The sequence below is a fragment of the Aotus nancymaae genome, unplaced genomic scaffold (genome assembly GCF_030222135.1).
Source record: "Aotus nancymaae isolate 86718 unplaced genomic scaffold, 86718_ANA_hifiasm-v0.15.2.pri h1tg000036l, whole genome shotgun sequence".
In the NCBI taxonomy this organism is placed as follows: domain Eukaryota; kingdom Metazoa; phylum Chordata; class Mammalia; order Primates; family Aotidae; genus Aotus; species Aotus nancymaae.
In genome coordinates, this window is record NW_026988450.1 from 81074410 (window position 1) to 81091362 (window position 16953).

The 16953-nt window shown below is 45.4% G+C and overlaps 1 protein-coding gene across 1 annotated transcript in view; it reads left to right on the forward strand.

Moving 5' to 3' along the window:
• Positions 1-16953, forward strand: part of TG (thyroglobulin) — a 275160-nt gene that overhangs the window by 83514 nt on the left and 174693 nt on the right. The window contains exons 27-29 of the mRNA XM_064384611.1: positions 588-755; positions 12551-12616; positions 14492-14572. Coding sequence (XP_064240681.1) covers positions 588-755; positions 12551-12616; positions 14492-14572 — 315 coding nt within the window. The remainder of the gene's footprint in view (positions 1-587; positions 756-12550; positions 12617-14491; positions 14573-16953) is intronic.

A 16953-nucleotide genomic window follows, 5' to 3' on the forward strand; every position in this document is an offset into this window, starting at 1 on the left:
TAGTTTTTAATAGCTTCTTACTCCATCTCAAAAAAAGAATAGTTTCTTACTTTGAATCTAAATACTCATTTATGAGACCCTTCAAGATTGATCTCGTGTGTGTGTGTGCGTGCACACACGCACATGTGAGAAAGTGGGAGCGAGTGAGCGAGAGAGAGAATGAACTTAATTGAGGCAGATGGGGAGGAGAAAAAGGAGGAAGAAAATGAAGCAGCAGTAGCTCAGAAAAGTCACCCTGTTCAGCAGGCATAGACCATGGTGACTGAGGATTCTGGCAGTGATGCACCCAGGAGGTTGGAGGTGCTGTGAATGCTGTGGATGCCATAAAGAGGGGGTCTCTTGGGGAGGGAAAGGATCAACAGACTTGAAGGTGGCCCTCCCCTTTAAAATTTTGGCAAGAAGACAACTGCAGGACACTCAGGCAGGACTGTCTCAATTTAAAACCAGATTCTTGAGTTCTAGTGCCCACGTCTTCTCCTGAGATGCTGTCACCTAGCTTCATCTGCAAATGCTCTCAGGGCACAGAGAAGAGTCTCTAAAGCACCCCCTCCCTCACATTGACCTCTCCGCCCTCTTGTGACCCTCAGGTGCTATCATTTGTGGGTTGCTGAGCTCACCCAGTGTCCTGCTTTGCAATGTTGAAGACTGGATGGATGCCTCTGAAGCCCGGGCTAATGCTACATGTCCTGGTGTGACATATGACCAGGAGACCCGCCAGGTGACATTGCATGTTGGAGGCCAGGAGTTCATCAAGAGTAAGTCTTTGCCATTTGTCCATATTCCTTCAAAATCACTCTTCCCACCAGCAAGGCCCTCTGCTACTTTCTTATGAGCTCTCCCTGTGGGCTGAGGAACTCACACCTCTGAAAAGAAAACTTAACCAATCACGCTGCATGGAAACAACCCTAGCATTTCAGCAGAACTCCATGGGAAGTATCCATTTAGCTACTCCAACTGCAGGTGGACTGGGGGACGGCCAAGTGGGGCAAGTCTGCTGCTCTCAAGAATCTTGGGGTCAGCTGGCAGTTGGTGGATCTTGTCTAGTTTTGTGTGGTGCATCTGGGCCTTGCTCTATGAGTTTCTCATCCTCCTCTGGAGGAACAAACTGTTCTCTAGGTGGCAGAAGCAGGAACAAGGAGAAACAAGCAAGGCCTGTGCTGTTGGAGCTCAGATCTATCATGTTGCCATTTCTGCCTCATCCTATTGGATAAAGTAAATCCCATGGCCAAATGAGACAAAGGGCAGGAAATCCACTCTGCTCCTTTAATGGGGGAACTCCAAAGTCATGTGCAAATTGTATGACTACAAAGAAAACTGGAAAACTGGAGCCCGAAATGCAGTCTGTCCCCCAAACTAATGCCCATCCAGGCACATTTCCCCTTCTGTGAGTTAAGAAATTCCAGATTGTACCAACTGTGCTACACACTCTAATGGTGGGTGAAAGGGACTGTGGGCTCCATTACATGGGCCCAACTCACAGAAATAACCATTGGGCTTTCTCCTTCTCCTTCTTTCTTTTGGAAGCTCTTCTGACATTTCTTTTCTATGAACATATAAGCATTACGGTGAGGCTGCATCTCTGCGATCATCTATCCCAGCCTCTCGGTTTCCAGAGATGGGCAGTTAGTGCTTGAGGCCCCCCAGCCAGTGGCATCTTCTCTCCACCTTCACAGCCCTGCACTACCTCTCCCAGCAGACCCCCGTCAGGAAAAAGTGGATGCTCACTGTATGCTGGGCTAGGGACTGGTCAGCCATGTACTACTGATGTGATCAGGAAGGACAGGACCAGCACCACCAACACCACCATCACTGGGAACTGGTTAGAAATGCAGAGTTTCAGGCCACACCCAGCCCCCAGGGTGGGCCCGAGGAATCTGTATTCTAACAATACGTGTGGACACTGAGGGCTTGAATGTTTTCTTCCATCCTTGAGAGTCTGAGTTATGATGAAGATGGGGCCAGCTGCTCCCTTCCCTCTTCCTGCTCCAGAGTGGGGTTGAGGGGAAGCCCTGCTCCTCACTGTCTATTTATCTGCCAGCACCTGAACTGGGACAGCACACCAGGCTTCCACTCCGCCTTCTGAGTTGAGAGCAGTGAAAGCATGTGCAGATGCTGACCAGATAGGCTGAGCACCTGATGTGAGTGGGTCAAAGGGGTTCTTCTGTGGGAACCTTTGGGTGCATATGTTGCTGCAGGAAGTTATCTCCCAAAGACTGGCAGAAGCTTTCTCCAGGAAGCTTCTGGGGAAGCTTCTGAGACTCACATCTTTATATCCTGCATTTCTCAGGGTTCCTATGGCAGAGCATTAAATGTCACCTCCTCCAAAAGCCCTCCCTGACTACCCACAGGGCTCATTGCTTCCTCGACTGCAGAGCTTCATGGATGCTCTGCCCATTCCTTTGTGAGGGAGTGGAGTCAGCAGCGTGCCACCATTGCCCATTTGCCTGTCTGTGGCAAGTGTGTCTGTGATGTTAAATCCTAGCTTTGGACACTAATTGTGTGATCTGGAGTAGGTCAATGAATGTTTTCAGGCCTGATTGTCTCTCTATATAAAGAGAGTAATACCAGTACTCATCTCACAGGGTTGTGAGGATGAAAGGAGAGGATATAACAATTAAAAAATAAGGATAATAGAAATGACTTATGTAGCACACCCTCTGAGGTGGCCCTGCTCTGAGGCCTTGACCGGTACTCACAAGTCCTCAACACAGTGCTTCAGGGGAGGCGCTTTCATTGTCATTGTCCCTGTTTGCCCGCTGAAGACACTCTGCTGGTAGGTGACTTCCCTAGGTCTTAGAGCTTGTAAACAAGAGTGCTGGGATCTGAAACCGGGTATTCTGGCTCTCACACTGCCTTCTTAACCACTCCCCTTGCAGATGAAGAAATTAGCAGAGTTCCTGGTCCATGGTATTGATATTAGATGATATTATCATTATTTTTAAATTTGTCATTTTTTTCTGTCATATTTTAAGAACTGAACTGTATTTCATTAATTTCTGGATTCATACCATTGAGCATAAAAATGGCATATATATATGCCATATATATGTTTGTGATTGGTTGTTTGGGGGTGTATTTGTTTGTTGGAGGCTGGTATTAGAAGTCAGTCCTAACCATAAAAAATGGCCATATATATATATATATATATATATATATATATACACCATTTTTTATGCTCAATGGTATGAATATATATATATATATATCTGTGGAGTGCATGGTTACCAAATTCTGAAAAAAATATTGCAGAATTTCGTGGAATTCCATGAAGCATAAATAATTTCTTTTGGGGTAAATACAATCAAATCACTTATTTAAATGATGGCTAGTAAACATGTGGCATTCATTACTCCAAGAGGTAGCACAGGGTGAACACAGGCATTTCAAGAAAGACATATGATATATTCATGGCAGTAAATCCAGAGTGAATTGCTCAACCCAGAGCGTGTGCTTGGTATGTGCCCAAGAAATGAGGTCCGTGCCCTTGTCTGGCCTCCCGGGGAAGAAGTGATTACCGAAGGACTTTGGTAATGTTTGTTTTTTTCAGTGCCTTATATGTGTGGGTGTGTATTCTGGGGTGAGGGTGCGGCTTTAAGCAGCGTGCGCTATGATGGGGATTTCAGGCAGCCTTGATATTCCAAATTGGAGGTTGCACTATAGAAAGATCAATTAGGAGCCTCCCTCCAATTGAAGGCAACAGGATACAGATCTTTCCTCTTCAAAATAAGAGGTCAGCCTTTTAGTGTGATTAACCCCTGGGGGTGAGAGGGAGGGGGTGCAGTACTTTAAATTCTTACTACAGTGTGAAGAACTGATAGATACCCTTTTTGTATCAACAGATATTGAAGGAGGAAAAGAGGAAGAGGATTCTGGGTATAGGAACAGTTGCAGGGGAGGGCGTGGAATGATTTGAAATAACATGGGGAGGTGCCAGGGACAATAAAGACAAACTCCATTCCCACTAAACTTGGTTGAGAACTGGCCTCTTCCTTCCAGTATAACAATGGGGTAGATGGTTGTGAAGACAGACTCTGAATCAGGCCCCGGAATTTGAATTCCACTGTGAATGTGTCCTCACTGTGTGGCCCTTCTAGGCTTTGGTCTTCCCAATTATACAATGAGGATAATGATGGCCTCTGACTCTCCAGGTAGTTGGGAGGATGAAGGAAGAATATGTGTGGAATAGCAGAGTGGTGCTGAGCAGGGCAGGCTCGCAGTGAACACTGAAGATAGGGCACAAGGTGTGGAAGTGACAATGCCTGGAATTGAGCCTGGCTGTTTCCCCTAGCTCTGTGGCCTTATTCAGGACACTTGACCATCTTCAGCGTCAAGGTCTCCACTGTGCAATGGGGGCACATGTTCACAGATTACTGAGTGAAGTGCTGGCATGTGCTACAGCCCTCCAAGAATGCCTTGTTCTCTGGTCCCTGGTTCCCTGACAGCACACCCAACAAGGGCACCCATGGGACTTCTGGGTACAGACATCTGTTTTCATTGATCAGTTCACTGGTACTGTCAGGCTCTGGTTCAACAGATGACCTGGGTAATGGAGAGTAGTATTGATTTATAAAGGAAAAATGAATTGATTGCCATGAGGTGTAGCAAGTTACAACCCAACAGAACACAGATACAAGTAGTAAATATATCAGTATCTGCACTGCGTTATACAAAGTACTTTCACGTACAACTCAATCGATCCTTTGGGCACTCTGGTGAGGCAGTTGGTTATATCGCAATTTCACTCATGAGAGTGAAGTTTGGAGCTATGACATGACATACCCTGAGAAACAATCTTTACATTAGTGCCACGGCCGGGGCTCAAGGCTTCAGCTTTGGAGACCACTGCTGTCTTGTGGAAGCTTTCCACCCACCCGCCGCTGCCACCTTCTGCTTCCACCATCCTGCGTGCAATTTACTGGAAGTGGAAAGTGCTTTGGAGTTTTCCTTGTTATTGTGCCAGAAAATTAAGGCGTCTCCAGTTACTGAGAGTGTCACTCCTCAGACGTCACTCTGGGGCCAGCTATGCTCTGGATATTAGGTATTAATGCCGGCTAATGGGATATTCCACTTCAAGGATCTTACAGGGCTGCTGGGAGAAGAGAACAGAAGATTCAGAAAAGCTGTAGGGTCAACTGTGAGTTGCATAAGGGAGCTGGGAGATGCGCACATAGCTGTGGAGGAGGTGAGTCGGCGGGAAGCCTCCCCCATGGGGAAGCAGCCCTTGTGTTCCCTCCTCCCTCCCTCATATCCTGAGCACCTGCTGTGTGGGTGTGAGGATGAGGTGACCAGGCCACGTCTGGAGTGCAAAGATTTGGAGAGTGGCTTCTGTTCTCAAGGAGCTCACAAGGTAGATGGGGTGAGAGATGCAGAGATTATTAAATACAGCAGGCCTCTTGTTTGCCCATCTTAGTGGACTGACGAGGATTGTAGAGACATGAATGTCCCCTTAGCATTTGGTAAAAGCTGTTTGGTAAAAGCCTCCTTCAGGTCACTTGCCCCACAGAAGTTAGGACTGACTTCTAATAACAGCCCCCAACAAACAAATACACCCCCAAACAACCAATCACACAAAATGTTTGGAGGCCATTTTTATCTAATTTGAAGATACAGCACCTTTGGCTGTGAGGCTTCACTTTCCTGCCATCAGCAATGAGTGATGGCTGAGAATATGAGATTTTGCTTCGGCTTGGTGCCTGGGTTGGTATGTGTTCTCCAGAGAGAAATCCACACAGGATCTGGATCTCCCAAATTTCCAATGAGCATCTCTGAGTGTATTCGACTATTTGCTGTTGGCTGGGTCAACATTTTTATTTCTCAGAAAAACATCTTAGAAAGCTCCAGGACTGCATATGACTAGTTTTTGAGAAATCTTGAAGTGCAAATGAATGGAAAACAGGCAGAATAAATGTCCCCTAATGCCACACAAACATAAAATTTGATAGAAAAAAAAAGAAAAGCCTTGGCAGAAATACTACTAGGTTCATCCTGAATTCAGATGGCTTAATGTTGAGTGATTGTAAGGCTTTGCCTGATGCCTGATACTCAGTTTGTAGGGGGCTGTTTTATGTCAGTGATTGTCATTATCTTGGGATGCCAGGACCTCAGTGGAGAAACTAACCATACACCTGTGGTACTCGTTGCAACCAGATGCATCCAGATGGGATGGCTGATGAATGCCTAGAAGTAGGATGGGCCATTTAAAAAGGGCCCTATCAGTTATTAGTTACTGTTGTCACAGGCTGTGCGTTGCCATGTGCTTAGTGCGATGCTTTGTGTCTCAGTTTATAGTTTAGATTCTCCCAGAATCAACCATGAGACAAAGATTCAGGAGCGTCATTTGAATAGGAAAGACAAGGAATATGAACAGAATCTCAGGGGAAGTAACAGAGAAGAGAAGACAGCCAAGAAAGGGTGGACTCGTTAGCTGTTGTAATTCCCTGAATCAGTGCAAAACACTTCAGAATGACCCCACCAGCTGAGCCAAGGAACAGGATGTGCACCCAGCAGTGCTGCAGAGGACTTGGCTGACAATTGCAGGGAGAGCAGCAGCTCCCGGCCCGTCCATCCTGCCGCTGTGCCAAGGGCAGCTGTGGCTTTCTGCAGCTCCCTCAGAGCCCTGGGCATAGACCAGCAGTTCATGTTGCATACGTAATTTCCACTCATCCTCTAAGACCTGGAGAGAAATGGCATTTTCTCCATTTGCTGAGGGAAAGAGTAAGGCATAGGTACTCAGGAGAATGTCCTCAAGGTTATTCAACTCACCAGTGGCACAACTCAGGTTTCCTTTATGCCATGATCATTTATTCAGATCTGCTTCATGCTGGGAAGTGGGATGTAGAGATCCTGATATCTGCCTCCTGTCAAGAAAGCTCACTGTCTAGGAGAGGGGCGAGGGAAACGCATGACCTCCTGGGGCAAGTGCCATTGTATTGGTCCAGCTGACCAGGCCTCAGTTCCCCTGGGTCTGGGCACCATCTCCTGGAAAGGAAGGACCCTGGGAGACTCCATCCTTATAGACCTGCAGCAACCGTTCTGAACCTCCTAACCCACACTGGAGGCTCAGGTGTGTCAGCTGATTCTCTGTCATAGTCATCTTTAATGGCTGGAGGTCTTTCCCCCGACAACTCACTAGTGGATTGAGTGAAAGCAAGTCTCCAAATTCCGCCACACATCCAAGCAGTTATTAGCAAACAGGCCCAGAAACTGTCATGACCTGTCACCTGTTCCGTGGGCCCAGTGAAGCCCCAGCTTGCTCTCCTCGGCACCTTGTTGGAAAGGTTTATTTAAGACAGAACCAATACTATTCTCACAGCTGAACTCAACTCACCTTCTCGTCAAAATCAGATGAACAAGAATCCTTCAGGTCTGTGACTGATCACAGACCCATTTTGAATCAAGCCACAGCTCTAGGGCTGTTGGGCTCAGAAATCTGTCACAATCTCTTCCTGCCAGCGTAGGAGTGACACTGCAATACATTTAGCCAAGCCATGTGTTTTGAATGCTATGAATCTGACCAATAAATATGTGCCTCTTTCCAGCATTCATTATGCTAATTAACAAAGCCCGGTGGTGGTGGTGGCGGCGGCGGCGGTGGTATTAACTGGGGATAGAGTTCCTTCCTGGAGGGTGGGGCTCCTGGACAGCAGCTTTTCCCTTCCACATGACCACTCCTAGAATGTGCTTTTCGGATCCTGCCCAGTTTAATATGAGGGCATGGATTAAAACTGATTGCCACAGACGCAGTACATGATCTCCGCGGAAGGTTTTTGAATAAAGAGCACGCGACACTCAGCAATGCTGGAAAATCAGGCTCTGTGCTCAAACCCCAAGTTCTCGGTGTGTTTGTGCTTCTGCAGCCTTGATCACAGGGGCAGCGACCCAGAATCAGGGGCTGGAGGCTGGTGTGTGTAGCAGGGATATTCTAACTCAGTTATTGTGGAAGAAATGAACTGTGATCATTTATCAGGGAAGAGGAGGAACGATGCTTGCTTGCGTTCTGTGTACCTTTCTTGCAGTCATCAATATTCTATTAGGGAAATGTTGGGGAATGGAGTCAAGAGTCAGAAGTCTGTTTAGGAAAACTAATGTGGAGCTAAACTTCTTATGTGTGGGAAGACGACGTTCTGTGTTTATTCGGTGGGCTCTGAGTATCATTCATTGTTTTGTTTTCCCTCCTTTATTTATCCTTGCATTTACTTAGGCACTCAATGCCAGTTCTGTGCCAAGAATCGTGCTGAGGGAGTGGGAGATATAAAGAGGGGACTTACAGTGTATCCAAGAAGCTGGAGAATAACCACCAGCCATGAGGGGAGAGAAAGAAGATCTCTGAGCACTGCAAACTCAAAGGAGGGGGGCGTGTGACCAGCTGGAGAGCTCAGGGAAGCCTTTCAGAAGGCGGTGATGCAGAACCTGATTCTTAAAGAATGAGTAAAGGTCAATCAAGTGAAAGAGAACAGGGTTCTAGGCAGAGAGAAAAATACGTGCAATGATGCAGAGGCCTGACAGCAAGCATTCAGTGTGACTGGGGAGGTGGACACTTTGGAGACGGAGTAGAGCATAAGGCTGCTCAGCTGTCACGAGCCAGATTGCAAGGAGCCGAATTCTAACATCCCTGTAGCTACTGCAGGACCAAAGGTAGGTTTGCCTTTCAGGATGAATACCTGGGGGCTGTGTGGCTGAGGGATTGGAGGAGGCCAAGGTCAAGGCTGGGGTGGGGATCAGCTAAAGCCTAATTAAGTTAGGAGATGTGGTAAGGCCTGAGCTGAGAGGGAGGGTTCAGAGGAGAGGAAAGAGTAAAGAACAGTTTAGGAAGTAGTCTGAATGGATGTGGAGACCGACGGAGAGGGAGGAGCCAAGGACGACCTGACAAGAAGGTGGTCCTATTAACTGATTTAGAAAGCAGGAGGAAGTGATTTTGGATGTAGAGATGGGAATGGGCAACATTCTTTCTTTTACCCCAGTATTCTCTATGTATTCCTACGGAGACTTGGCAATCATATGAATTATGAAGACCACCAAGGGGTTGTAACTTTCCTTGTGGTGATTGACAAGGGTGCTTCCCAGGACACAGTAATCTCTGTAGATGCTGGTCAAGTGACTTTCTGGACCTACCAAGGTGCTCTACATACATGTGCAGAGTTTAGTTGAATTCCATTGGATTAAATTGTGTTGAAACAGGCAAAAACCAAGGATGAACTTAAGACAGCACATTTCTCAGGCTGGCAGACCCAGGGCTCTGTTGCCTTGAGATGGACAGAGTATATAACGGGGTCTGCTTCCTATCAGAGTTCAGTACATTCTGGGCCAAGAAACCAGTCTTAAACTGATGTGCACCTGCAGGAAGCACCCATTTGTCTCTGGGTGATAAAAGGGGCACCTGTCATTTTTGACATTATGTAAAGCAGGACACATATACCAACAAAATTAAGAGTCCCAGACAGAGTGAAAGACTCACCACCACCTCACCCCAAGTCAGTCACTGAGACTGCTGAGAGGTCAAGACCTTCCTTTTGGCATTTCCTAAGGATTACTACTCTTAGGAAGGGGCAGGCATGGGGATGTGACCGAATTTGTATTTGTATTGAGGGACTATAACCAAAATGCCCCAAATTATTTCATAGTAAACTACACACACACACACACATATTATTATTCCACAAGTTACTGGGGTAAGGCGGTATTTGGTTACATGAGTAAGTTCTTTAGTGGTGATTTGTGAGATTTTGGTGCACCTGTCACCTGAGCAGTGTACACTGCACCCTATTTATAGTCTTTTATCCCTTGCTCCCACCCACCCTTTCCTCCAAGTCTCCAAAGTCCATTGTATTATTCTTATGCCTTTGCATGCTCATAACTTGGCTCCCACATATCAGTGAGAACATATGATGTTTGGTTTTTCATCCTGAGTTATTTCACTTAGAATAATAGTCTCCAATCTCAAACAGGTCACTGCGAGTGTATTTCATGGTAAACTACTTAATGTGGTCATTGGCTTCAGCCTTAGACTTGAGACCAATATAATACTCTAGAGGTAAATATTGTTTCTTTAACTTTTACAGGTTAAATAAGAATGGTAATGCATGACCTAAAGTATTTTAAAAAGCTTATTCACTTTACATCTGTATTACGTATTACCTACATGAATATATAGGTTATAGCTATAGCTATATCTCTCTATATATACCTACATATAGTCTTTCTTTCTTTCTTTCTTTCTTTCTTTCTTTCTTTCTTTCTTTCTTTCTTTCTTTCTTTCTTTCTAGAATCAGTATATCAATGGATTTGGGTATAAAAACATTAAAAAAAATAAATTATCTAATTTCCCTCATGACAAGTCTAAAGCCCCATAGCCTGACCTTTGAAATAATCAAATGATACTATCACGAGGAGAGAGTGAAAATGGAACACAGATTGAGCAGTGCCCAGCCACTGGTTCTGTGTTGTTACAGTAGGAGTATATGCTGAGGTCTCCTCTGCAGTGTAGAGAACAAGTCCAGGAATTGCAGAAGCCAAGTCCACATCTCTCAGATGGCATAGGTGTTCACTTGCCCAAATTTTTATAAATAACTTTTACCTTCTAAAGAAGGGTATGACAGAATTTTGAGTGGCTCCTTTACAGAGACATCCCAACATTGCAAAGTCTGAGTTCTGGCACCATTGTTTATTCTCATTTCAGAAGTAAAATCAGATGGAAGTGCAACGCAGTATTTTTGGCTCACCTCCATGTCCTAGAACATGGTCAGCCCTGGGGGGGACTTGTCACTTTGATAGCCAAGTTTTCCAGAGAGTTCAGTCCAGACGTCTTTAAACACAACCACCTTTAACATTTTTGCCATGTCAGATGGACAGAATTCTGAAGTACAGCCATATACCTCAAAAAGACATTTTGACCATTGAAGGACCACCTATGTAATGCTTATCCCATTAGACTATAATAGAGAATAAGACTATAAGATTATAATGGATGATAACAGAAACCTAATAGCACTTGATACTGGCATTTCATATTAAGTAGGGGAAATGATTGCTATTCAGTAATGATGCTAGGACATTTTGTTTTTTATATGAAAAAATATTTGTAAATAAAAGTATATAGACCATCTGTGCTTGTGTAAGTGCACTCTATGATCACACAGCAACAAAATTGCATTTTTCTGAATGTATTCTGGTTGTTAAGAGATGTACGTCTGTATATTATCCTCTCCTTAGTGTGGTGGTGAGGAAGGAGTATGGGATTTGAAGCCAAACAGGCAAGGCTTAAATTCTTGCATTAACCTCTCTTGACTTTGATTCCTTTATCTGGAAATCGGGAACCTTACTTTACAGCACGCCTGTGAATTTTAAATTAGGTACTAGATGGGGATTTTCATGCAGGCTTGTACAATACACCGCTTGTTGTTGTTCTGTTCTGTTTTGTTTTAGGTTTTTAGTAGTCTGACACCATGGTTTTTAGTTTCTGTCTTTAGTGATAAGCGAAAAAGAGTGATGACAAAGGGGCTTTACTGGCCAAATTGGAAACAGAAACTAAGAACCCATGACTGTATTCTCTCTCTTAGACATCCCTGCTAGTGTTGGATAAATGGTAATTTAACTGTTTATCAATAACTAGCTCTTCATTAGGACAAATATAGAATGCATGAGGGGCTTAGAACCTAGATGATGGGCTGATAGGTACAGCAAACCACCATGGCACATGTATACCTATGTAACAAACCTGCACGTTTTGCACTTGTATCCTGGAACTTAAAGTAAAATAAAATTTAAATTTAAAAATATAAAAAAAAACCCTCCTAATGATAATTTAAAGCAAAGTTTGATCATATCTTGACATCTCAAGCTATCAGCCAGCTCTTTCCTTTAGCGTGGGGCTTCTTTGCCTCCAGACTCTGCTGTCTGAGTTCTTTCCTCCACCATCCATATCACAGGGATATTGAAGGGAACTGAAGCCTGAACGAAAGCAAAAGAGGCAGCCCTGACCTTCAAGAGATGGTGTGGCAAGTCTAGTCTCATCCAGAATGGCATCCAGGGGAGAACAGTTTGCCAGAAGGGAAAATCTGATAATATTAGTAATCAATTGAGTCATGGCAGCTGCCAAGTGGCTGCCTATCAATTGTTGAGGACTGCGGAAGATTGTTTACATATGGTATTCCCATTCGCGAAGTTGCTGTCCACATTTACCAATGAGGCAAGAGTCTCTGAGGAGTTAAGTGATGTGGAAAACTCATAGCCCTCAAATGTCCCAGGAGTTTTGCTTTCTTCAGCCAATATCCAGTTCCTTAAGTGACTCTCCTGAGTCATAGGTTCACAAACCCCCATGAAAGTAGTCCCTTTGGTTCCCTGAGCATGACACCTGACATCTGACCAACTTTGGTTTTGGGTCAGGGAGCTGGAATAGAGCTGCAAGAAGCTCCTGGGTTATACCCTGGGTAGGAAACAGAGTTTTCAGGCCTAGGAAGAGCCTGCATCAAGAGAAATGGGGCTATTGTGGTAATGGTGGGTACGCAGTGATAGCACATTCAAACTCATAAAAATAAACATCTTCCTTTTGCAGGTCTGACACCCCTAGAAGGAACTCAAAGCACCTTTACCAATTTTCAGCAGGTTTATCTCTGGAAAGGTAAGCTCCACAGTGGAAGAGGGGGGTTAGCAGGACACTGATGACATTAGATTGTCTGGCACCATCTCTCATTCACAGGGCACTTCATTTCCTTAGAGAAATAGGTAGAGAGTCACTTTCCAAATGCATACTTTCTGTGGAACAGAAGGGCTCCAGCTCATCAGATAAGATATCAAAGTCTAAAAGAAAAATGACTACCGTGGAAACCCAAGAAAGGATAGAGGGAGGAAGCACTGGGCTCCCGTGAGATAAAGTTTGCTGACCGCAAGACACCCTTTTTCCTAGGAGGGGAGTTTGGAACCACTGCAAAGCACAGGAGGCATTTCTCCAAGGGCACTCAGCACCGTGTGCCTTTCTCCCTGAGGCTGAGGGACTGGGGACAGGACCCCAGGCAGGTAGTGCCCTGAATTCCTGCTCAGAGATAATCCTACTTGGGTGCGTGGGACAGAGTGGGGAGAAATGGAGAGTCTGACAACAGGTGTGCTTGGCACTTCCCTTCTGCTTCTTTGTCCTCCTTAGAGTTCGCTGAATGTTGACCAAGTGACTACTCAGACCCAGGGAAAATGAACGGCATTTAGGAGAGAGATGAACTCTTGAAGGGTTCTAGCCTCAGGAGGGAGCAGATGGAGCAGTGGACCATCACAGGTCATGGCCATATGTGCTGGGTGAGAGGCATGAGGAAAGGCCCCTGACCCCATATCACCCTCATCCTGTCCCCCTAATCTTTCCTCACTGATCTTCAGTGTCCTGAGAGAGGATTGGTGACTTGTGCTGATAAACTGAAAGAGCAGGAAGGCATAGACTTGGAGTGATGGGATGTGAATCCTGGTGCCATCAATCCTCACTTGTGTGACTGGGAGCCGGTGGACCAGCCCCTCACGCCCAGATTCCCCGTGGGTGACATGCGACACAGATAGCACTGATCTTAGAGTTACCTGAGCAATAATGCAGGAGTGCCTGAAAAGTGCTTAGAACATGCCGTGCATACAATACCTGCTGAGTAATGGTCGGGGTGGTGGTGATGAACAGGAAGAGAAGGAAGGCAGAAGAGGAGGAGGCGGAAGAGGAGAAAAGAAAAGGAAGGTGTTTACCATCATTTTTGTTTTAAAGAGATAAAATGAGATTATGTACTTCTTTTCTCATTTAATTATACCTGTAAGGTAGGTCTAAAGAGGGGGTGATATTTTATTCATTTTCCAGGCAAGAAAAATGAGACTTGGAGAGGGTACATGAAATGCCCATGCTGGGAGGTCCTGAGGTTGAGACCAGACACTGGTAGTATGTCCCAAGTCCAGCACTTCCTGTTATCAGACATTTCTGATAAAGTGCTAACTGATGAAAGATGAAGGACATACATTTCTCTAGGACATTTGCTGCACTACAGGGGAGTGCCTTGAGACCTGCCTGATACCTGCATCACCGCAGGCTCTCACGTTCATGGAAGACCTGTTCCTGACTTGGACATTTGGTTGAATTTTTAAAATTTCTAAGTCATTTACTGGCCACTTGAGAGGTCTGGGATAAACTATTCTGCCTCTCTAAGTCTCAGTTTTTATGGAAATCTTGTTCTCTACCTACATAGGATGTTATAAACAGCAATATTTATGAGCATATATTGTTAACTTGAAAGGGCTTTGCATATGTTAATAATTTCAATATCACAGACAATGGTTGTTCTGTCATTGAGAGGTTGGATGATGATCCATATAAAACAAAAGACTGCAGATCTACATGTCAGGACATCTGTTCCAGATTTTATCTCAGGCACCTGGCTTTAGGCCCTGAGAATTTCTCACATTACTATTACCATTTGGTTGACAGTGGAATACTACCTGTTCTTCCCAACATTGAAACAACTCTTTTCTTTCCTCCTAGATTCTAACATGGGGTCTCGGCCTGAGTCTGTGGGATGCAGAAAAGGCACAGTGCCAAGGCCAACATCTCCAACAGAAACAGGTACCAACCCCAGAACCTTCTTACACACTTGGGTATCTGAATGCAGAGACAAAATGTGTGCACCAGGAGTTTAATCAATGAACGGACCTATTGACATCACTCTACTCTGTATCCATGGACTCTCCTTTAATCTTCTAACCCAATTATCCAGCTTATAAATATGGAACACTCCTCAGATGAGCAATTGGCACAGAAAGTAAGGCAAAACCATTGCAAAGTCATCACTGTTACAGGAAGTGAAGACAACCATAATAACAAACCTTGAAAAAAAAGAAACAGAGCAGGTTCACCTGACTGTGCCAGTGGGCTTCACTTATGTCAACCCTGAAGAGTATAAGCAAAGTGTAAATATTCTGAAGTTGTTTAATGAATGAGATGTCTATGAGAATCTTTTGCATGTCATGGCATACAGTGAGAGCTATGATTCCAAACACAAATAGGAATAGTATGTATGTACTATCTGGGACTTCTCTACCTCCACAGTCCCTGATTATTATTACTGAGGTGGAGCAAAAACTCAGAGAGAGAGGGAGATCAGCTGCTTAATATAGGCTCAGCAAGGACCAGGAGACAAGACACCGCCTGTGGTCTGCAGTGTGTGTGTGTGTGTGTGCGTGTGCATGTGTGCACATGTGTGTATTTGCATGCATGCACACACTGTAGGAATAGGAGTAGGAGCAGAAGGAAAGAAGGAAGGGGAAGGGAAGAAGAAGAGGGATAGCCAGAGCAGACTGCTAGCATAGGAAGACAACATGGTGTAAGGGAAAAACCATCACTTTACAGAGCAGATACTAGATCCTGAACCATATTTCTGCCATTGAATACATGCCTTACTGCACAGCCATGGGTGATTTGCTTCCCTGCTGAAAGTCTTGGATTCGTGTGTAAAATAATCTTGTCTACCTCTTATCCTAATAGATAGCAAACACTTGGCACAGTGCCTGGTTCTTAACATGCCAAAAACTGCCCAGCACCCTGCCCTCCCCTCCTTGATTGGGCATTGTGTTTGCACTTGGCAGTGCCTTTGAAAGGTATTCCACACAGATTGTGACAATGTAAATGTGTGCGAGTTAGTGGCACTTGAAAAGGTTCTGACAAATCCATCATCACACACTGCTTCAGGGCAGCGTCTGCCAAATTCTCACGATTCACACAGGACGTTCCCCACCCTCTCCCCTAGAAGGGGAGCTTGGCCCCCACTGGAGACCTTGCAGGGAGTCAGGGTGAATAGACAAGGCTCGGCTCAGTTTTCCCTTTCTCAGTTGATTGCATTCCTGGGCGCAAGGAGATAAACCTGCCTGGAGAAGAAATTGCACTGAGTCCAGGCTGGGTGGCGTCTCCACGTGCTCGTTTACTTGGACGGTACTTCTCAGTGTTCATGAGAATGGCCTCTCTGATTCAGAGGACAGGGAGGAATCTTCCCCTGTGTGTATCAAGTTACTGCCATCTGTCTGAATGTGTGAGACAAACTCAGAAAGCCAACGAGAGCGGTTGGTCTCCTTGCTTTTAAGGAGGGTGCAGTTTTAAAAGAAGTAGGAAATGACTTTATGTAATACAGCATGTAAACCAGGCATAAGACGAAGTGGCTGCAGCATTCATTCTTTCATCCAACAGACATTTTTGAGCACATGTGGCTGTGGCCTTGAACATTCATTGACTAGTGAGAATTCCACGTGCCAGCCACTGCATGACAATGTGACAAGGGGTGCAATGTGGACAGGTGTCAGGTGCAGTGAGAATGCAGGAGAAGGAATGCTAGCAGACTGCAGGGGCCAGGAAAGGTTTCTCAGAGGAGGCCAGAAGGATCTGCCAGACACTCCCAGGTACACCTGAGAAACGGTGTTCCAGGTAAGGAGAACACCTGTGCCAAGGCTCCAGGAGCAGGTGTGCCTTCAGGCCTGCTGCCTTGTTTCTCTTCTGTTACGCTACATCTTGAGGGGCAACCTGTGATCTCCCTGAGCTTCTACTTTGTGCCAGGCATGGTTCGATGGGGAGACAGGCATGGGGACTGGCCATTACACAATCACGTGAGATGAGGGCTGGGGCGGTAACATGGTCTCTGGGGCCTCTGCTGGCATCAAACTTCTCACCTCGCCAAATACTTGTAAAGTCTTTATTCTGACTGTGGTTCTTTCTAGTAAAGAAGCTCAATCTTTTTGAGCCTGCTTTATGGAGTGTGGAAAGTGACTGCTAACAGGTACTGACAAGGAAAGTGCAGTGCTCAAGTCCACAGCAAAGTGGAGGTGTATATGGGATATAGTGCCTTTTATACAGAGCCCTGAATGGATGGACATGGCGAACATTCCCCAGCTCATCTCCCTGATATACCTCATGCCACCGTCGTATGTCCCCCTGGAAGACAGAGCCCTCCAAGGATACAG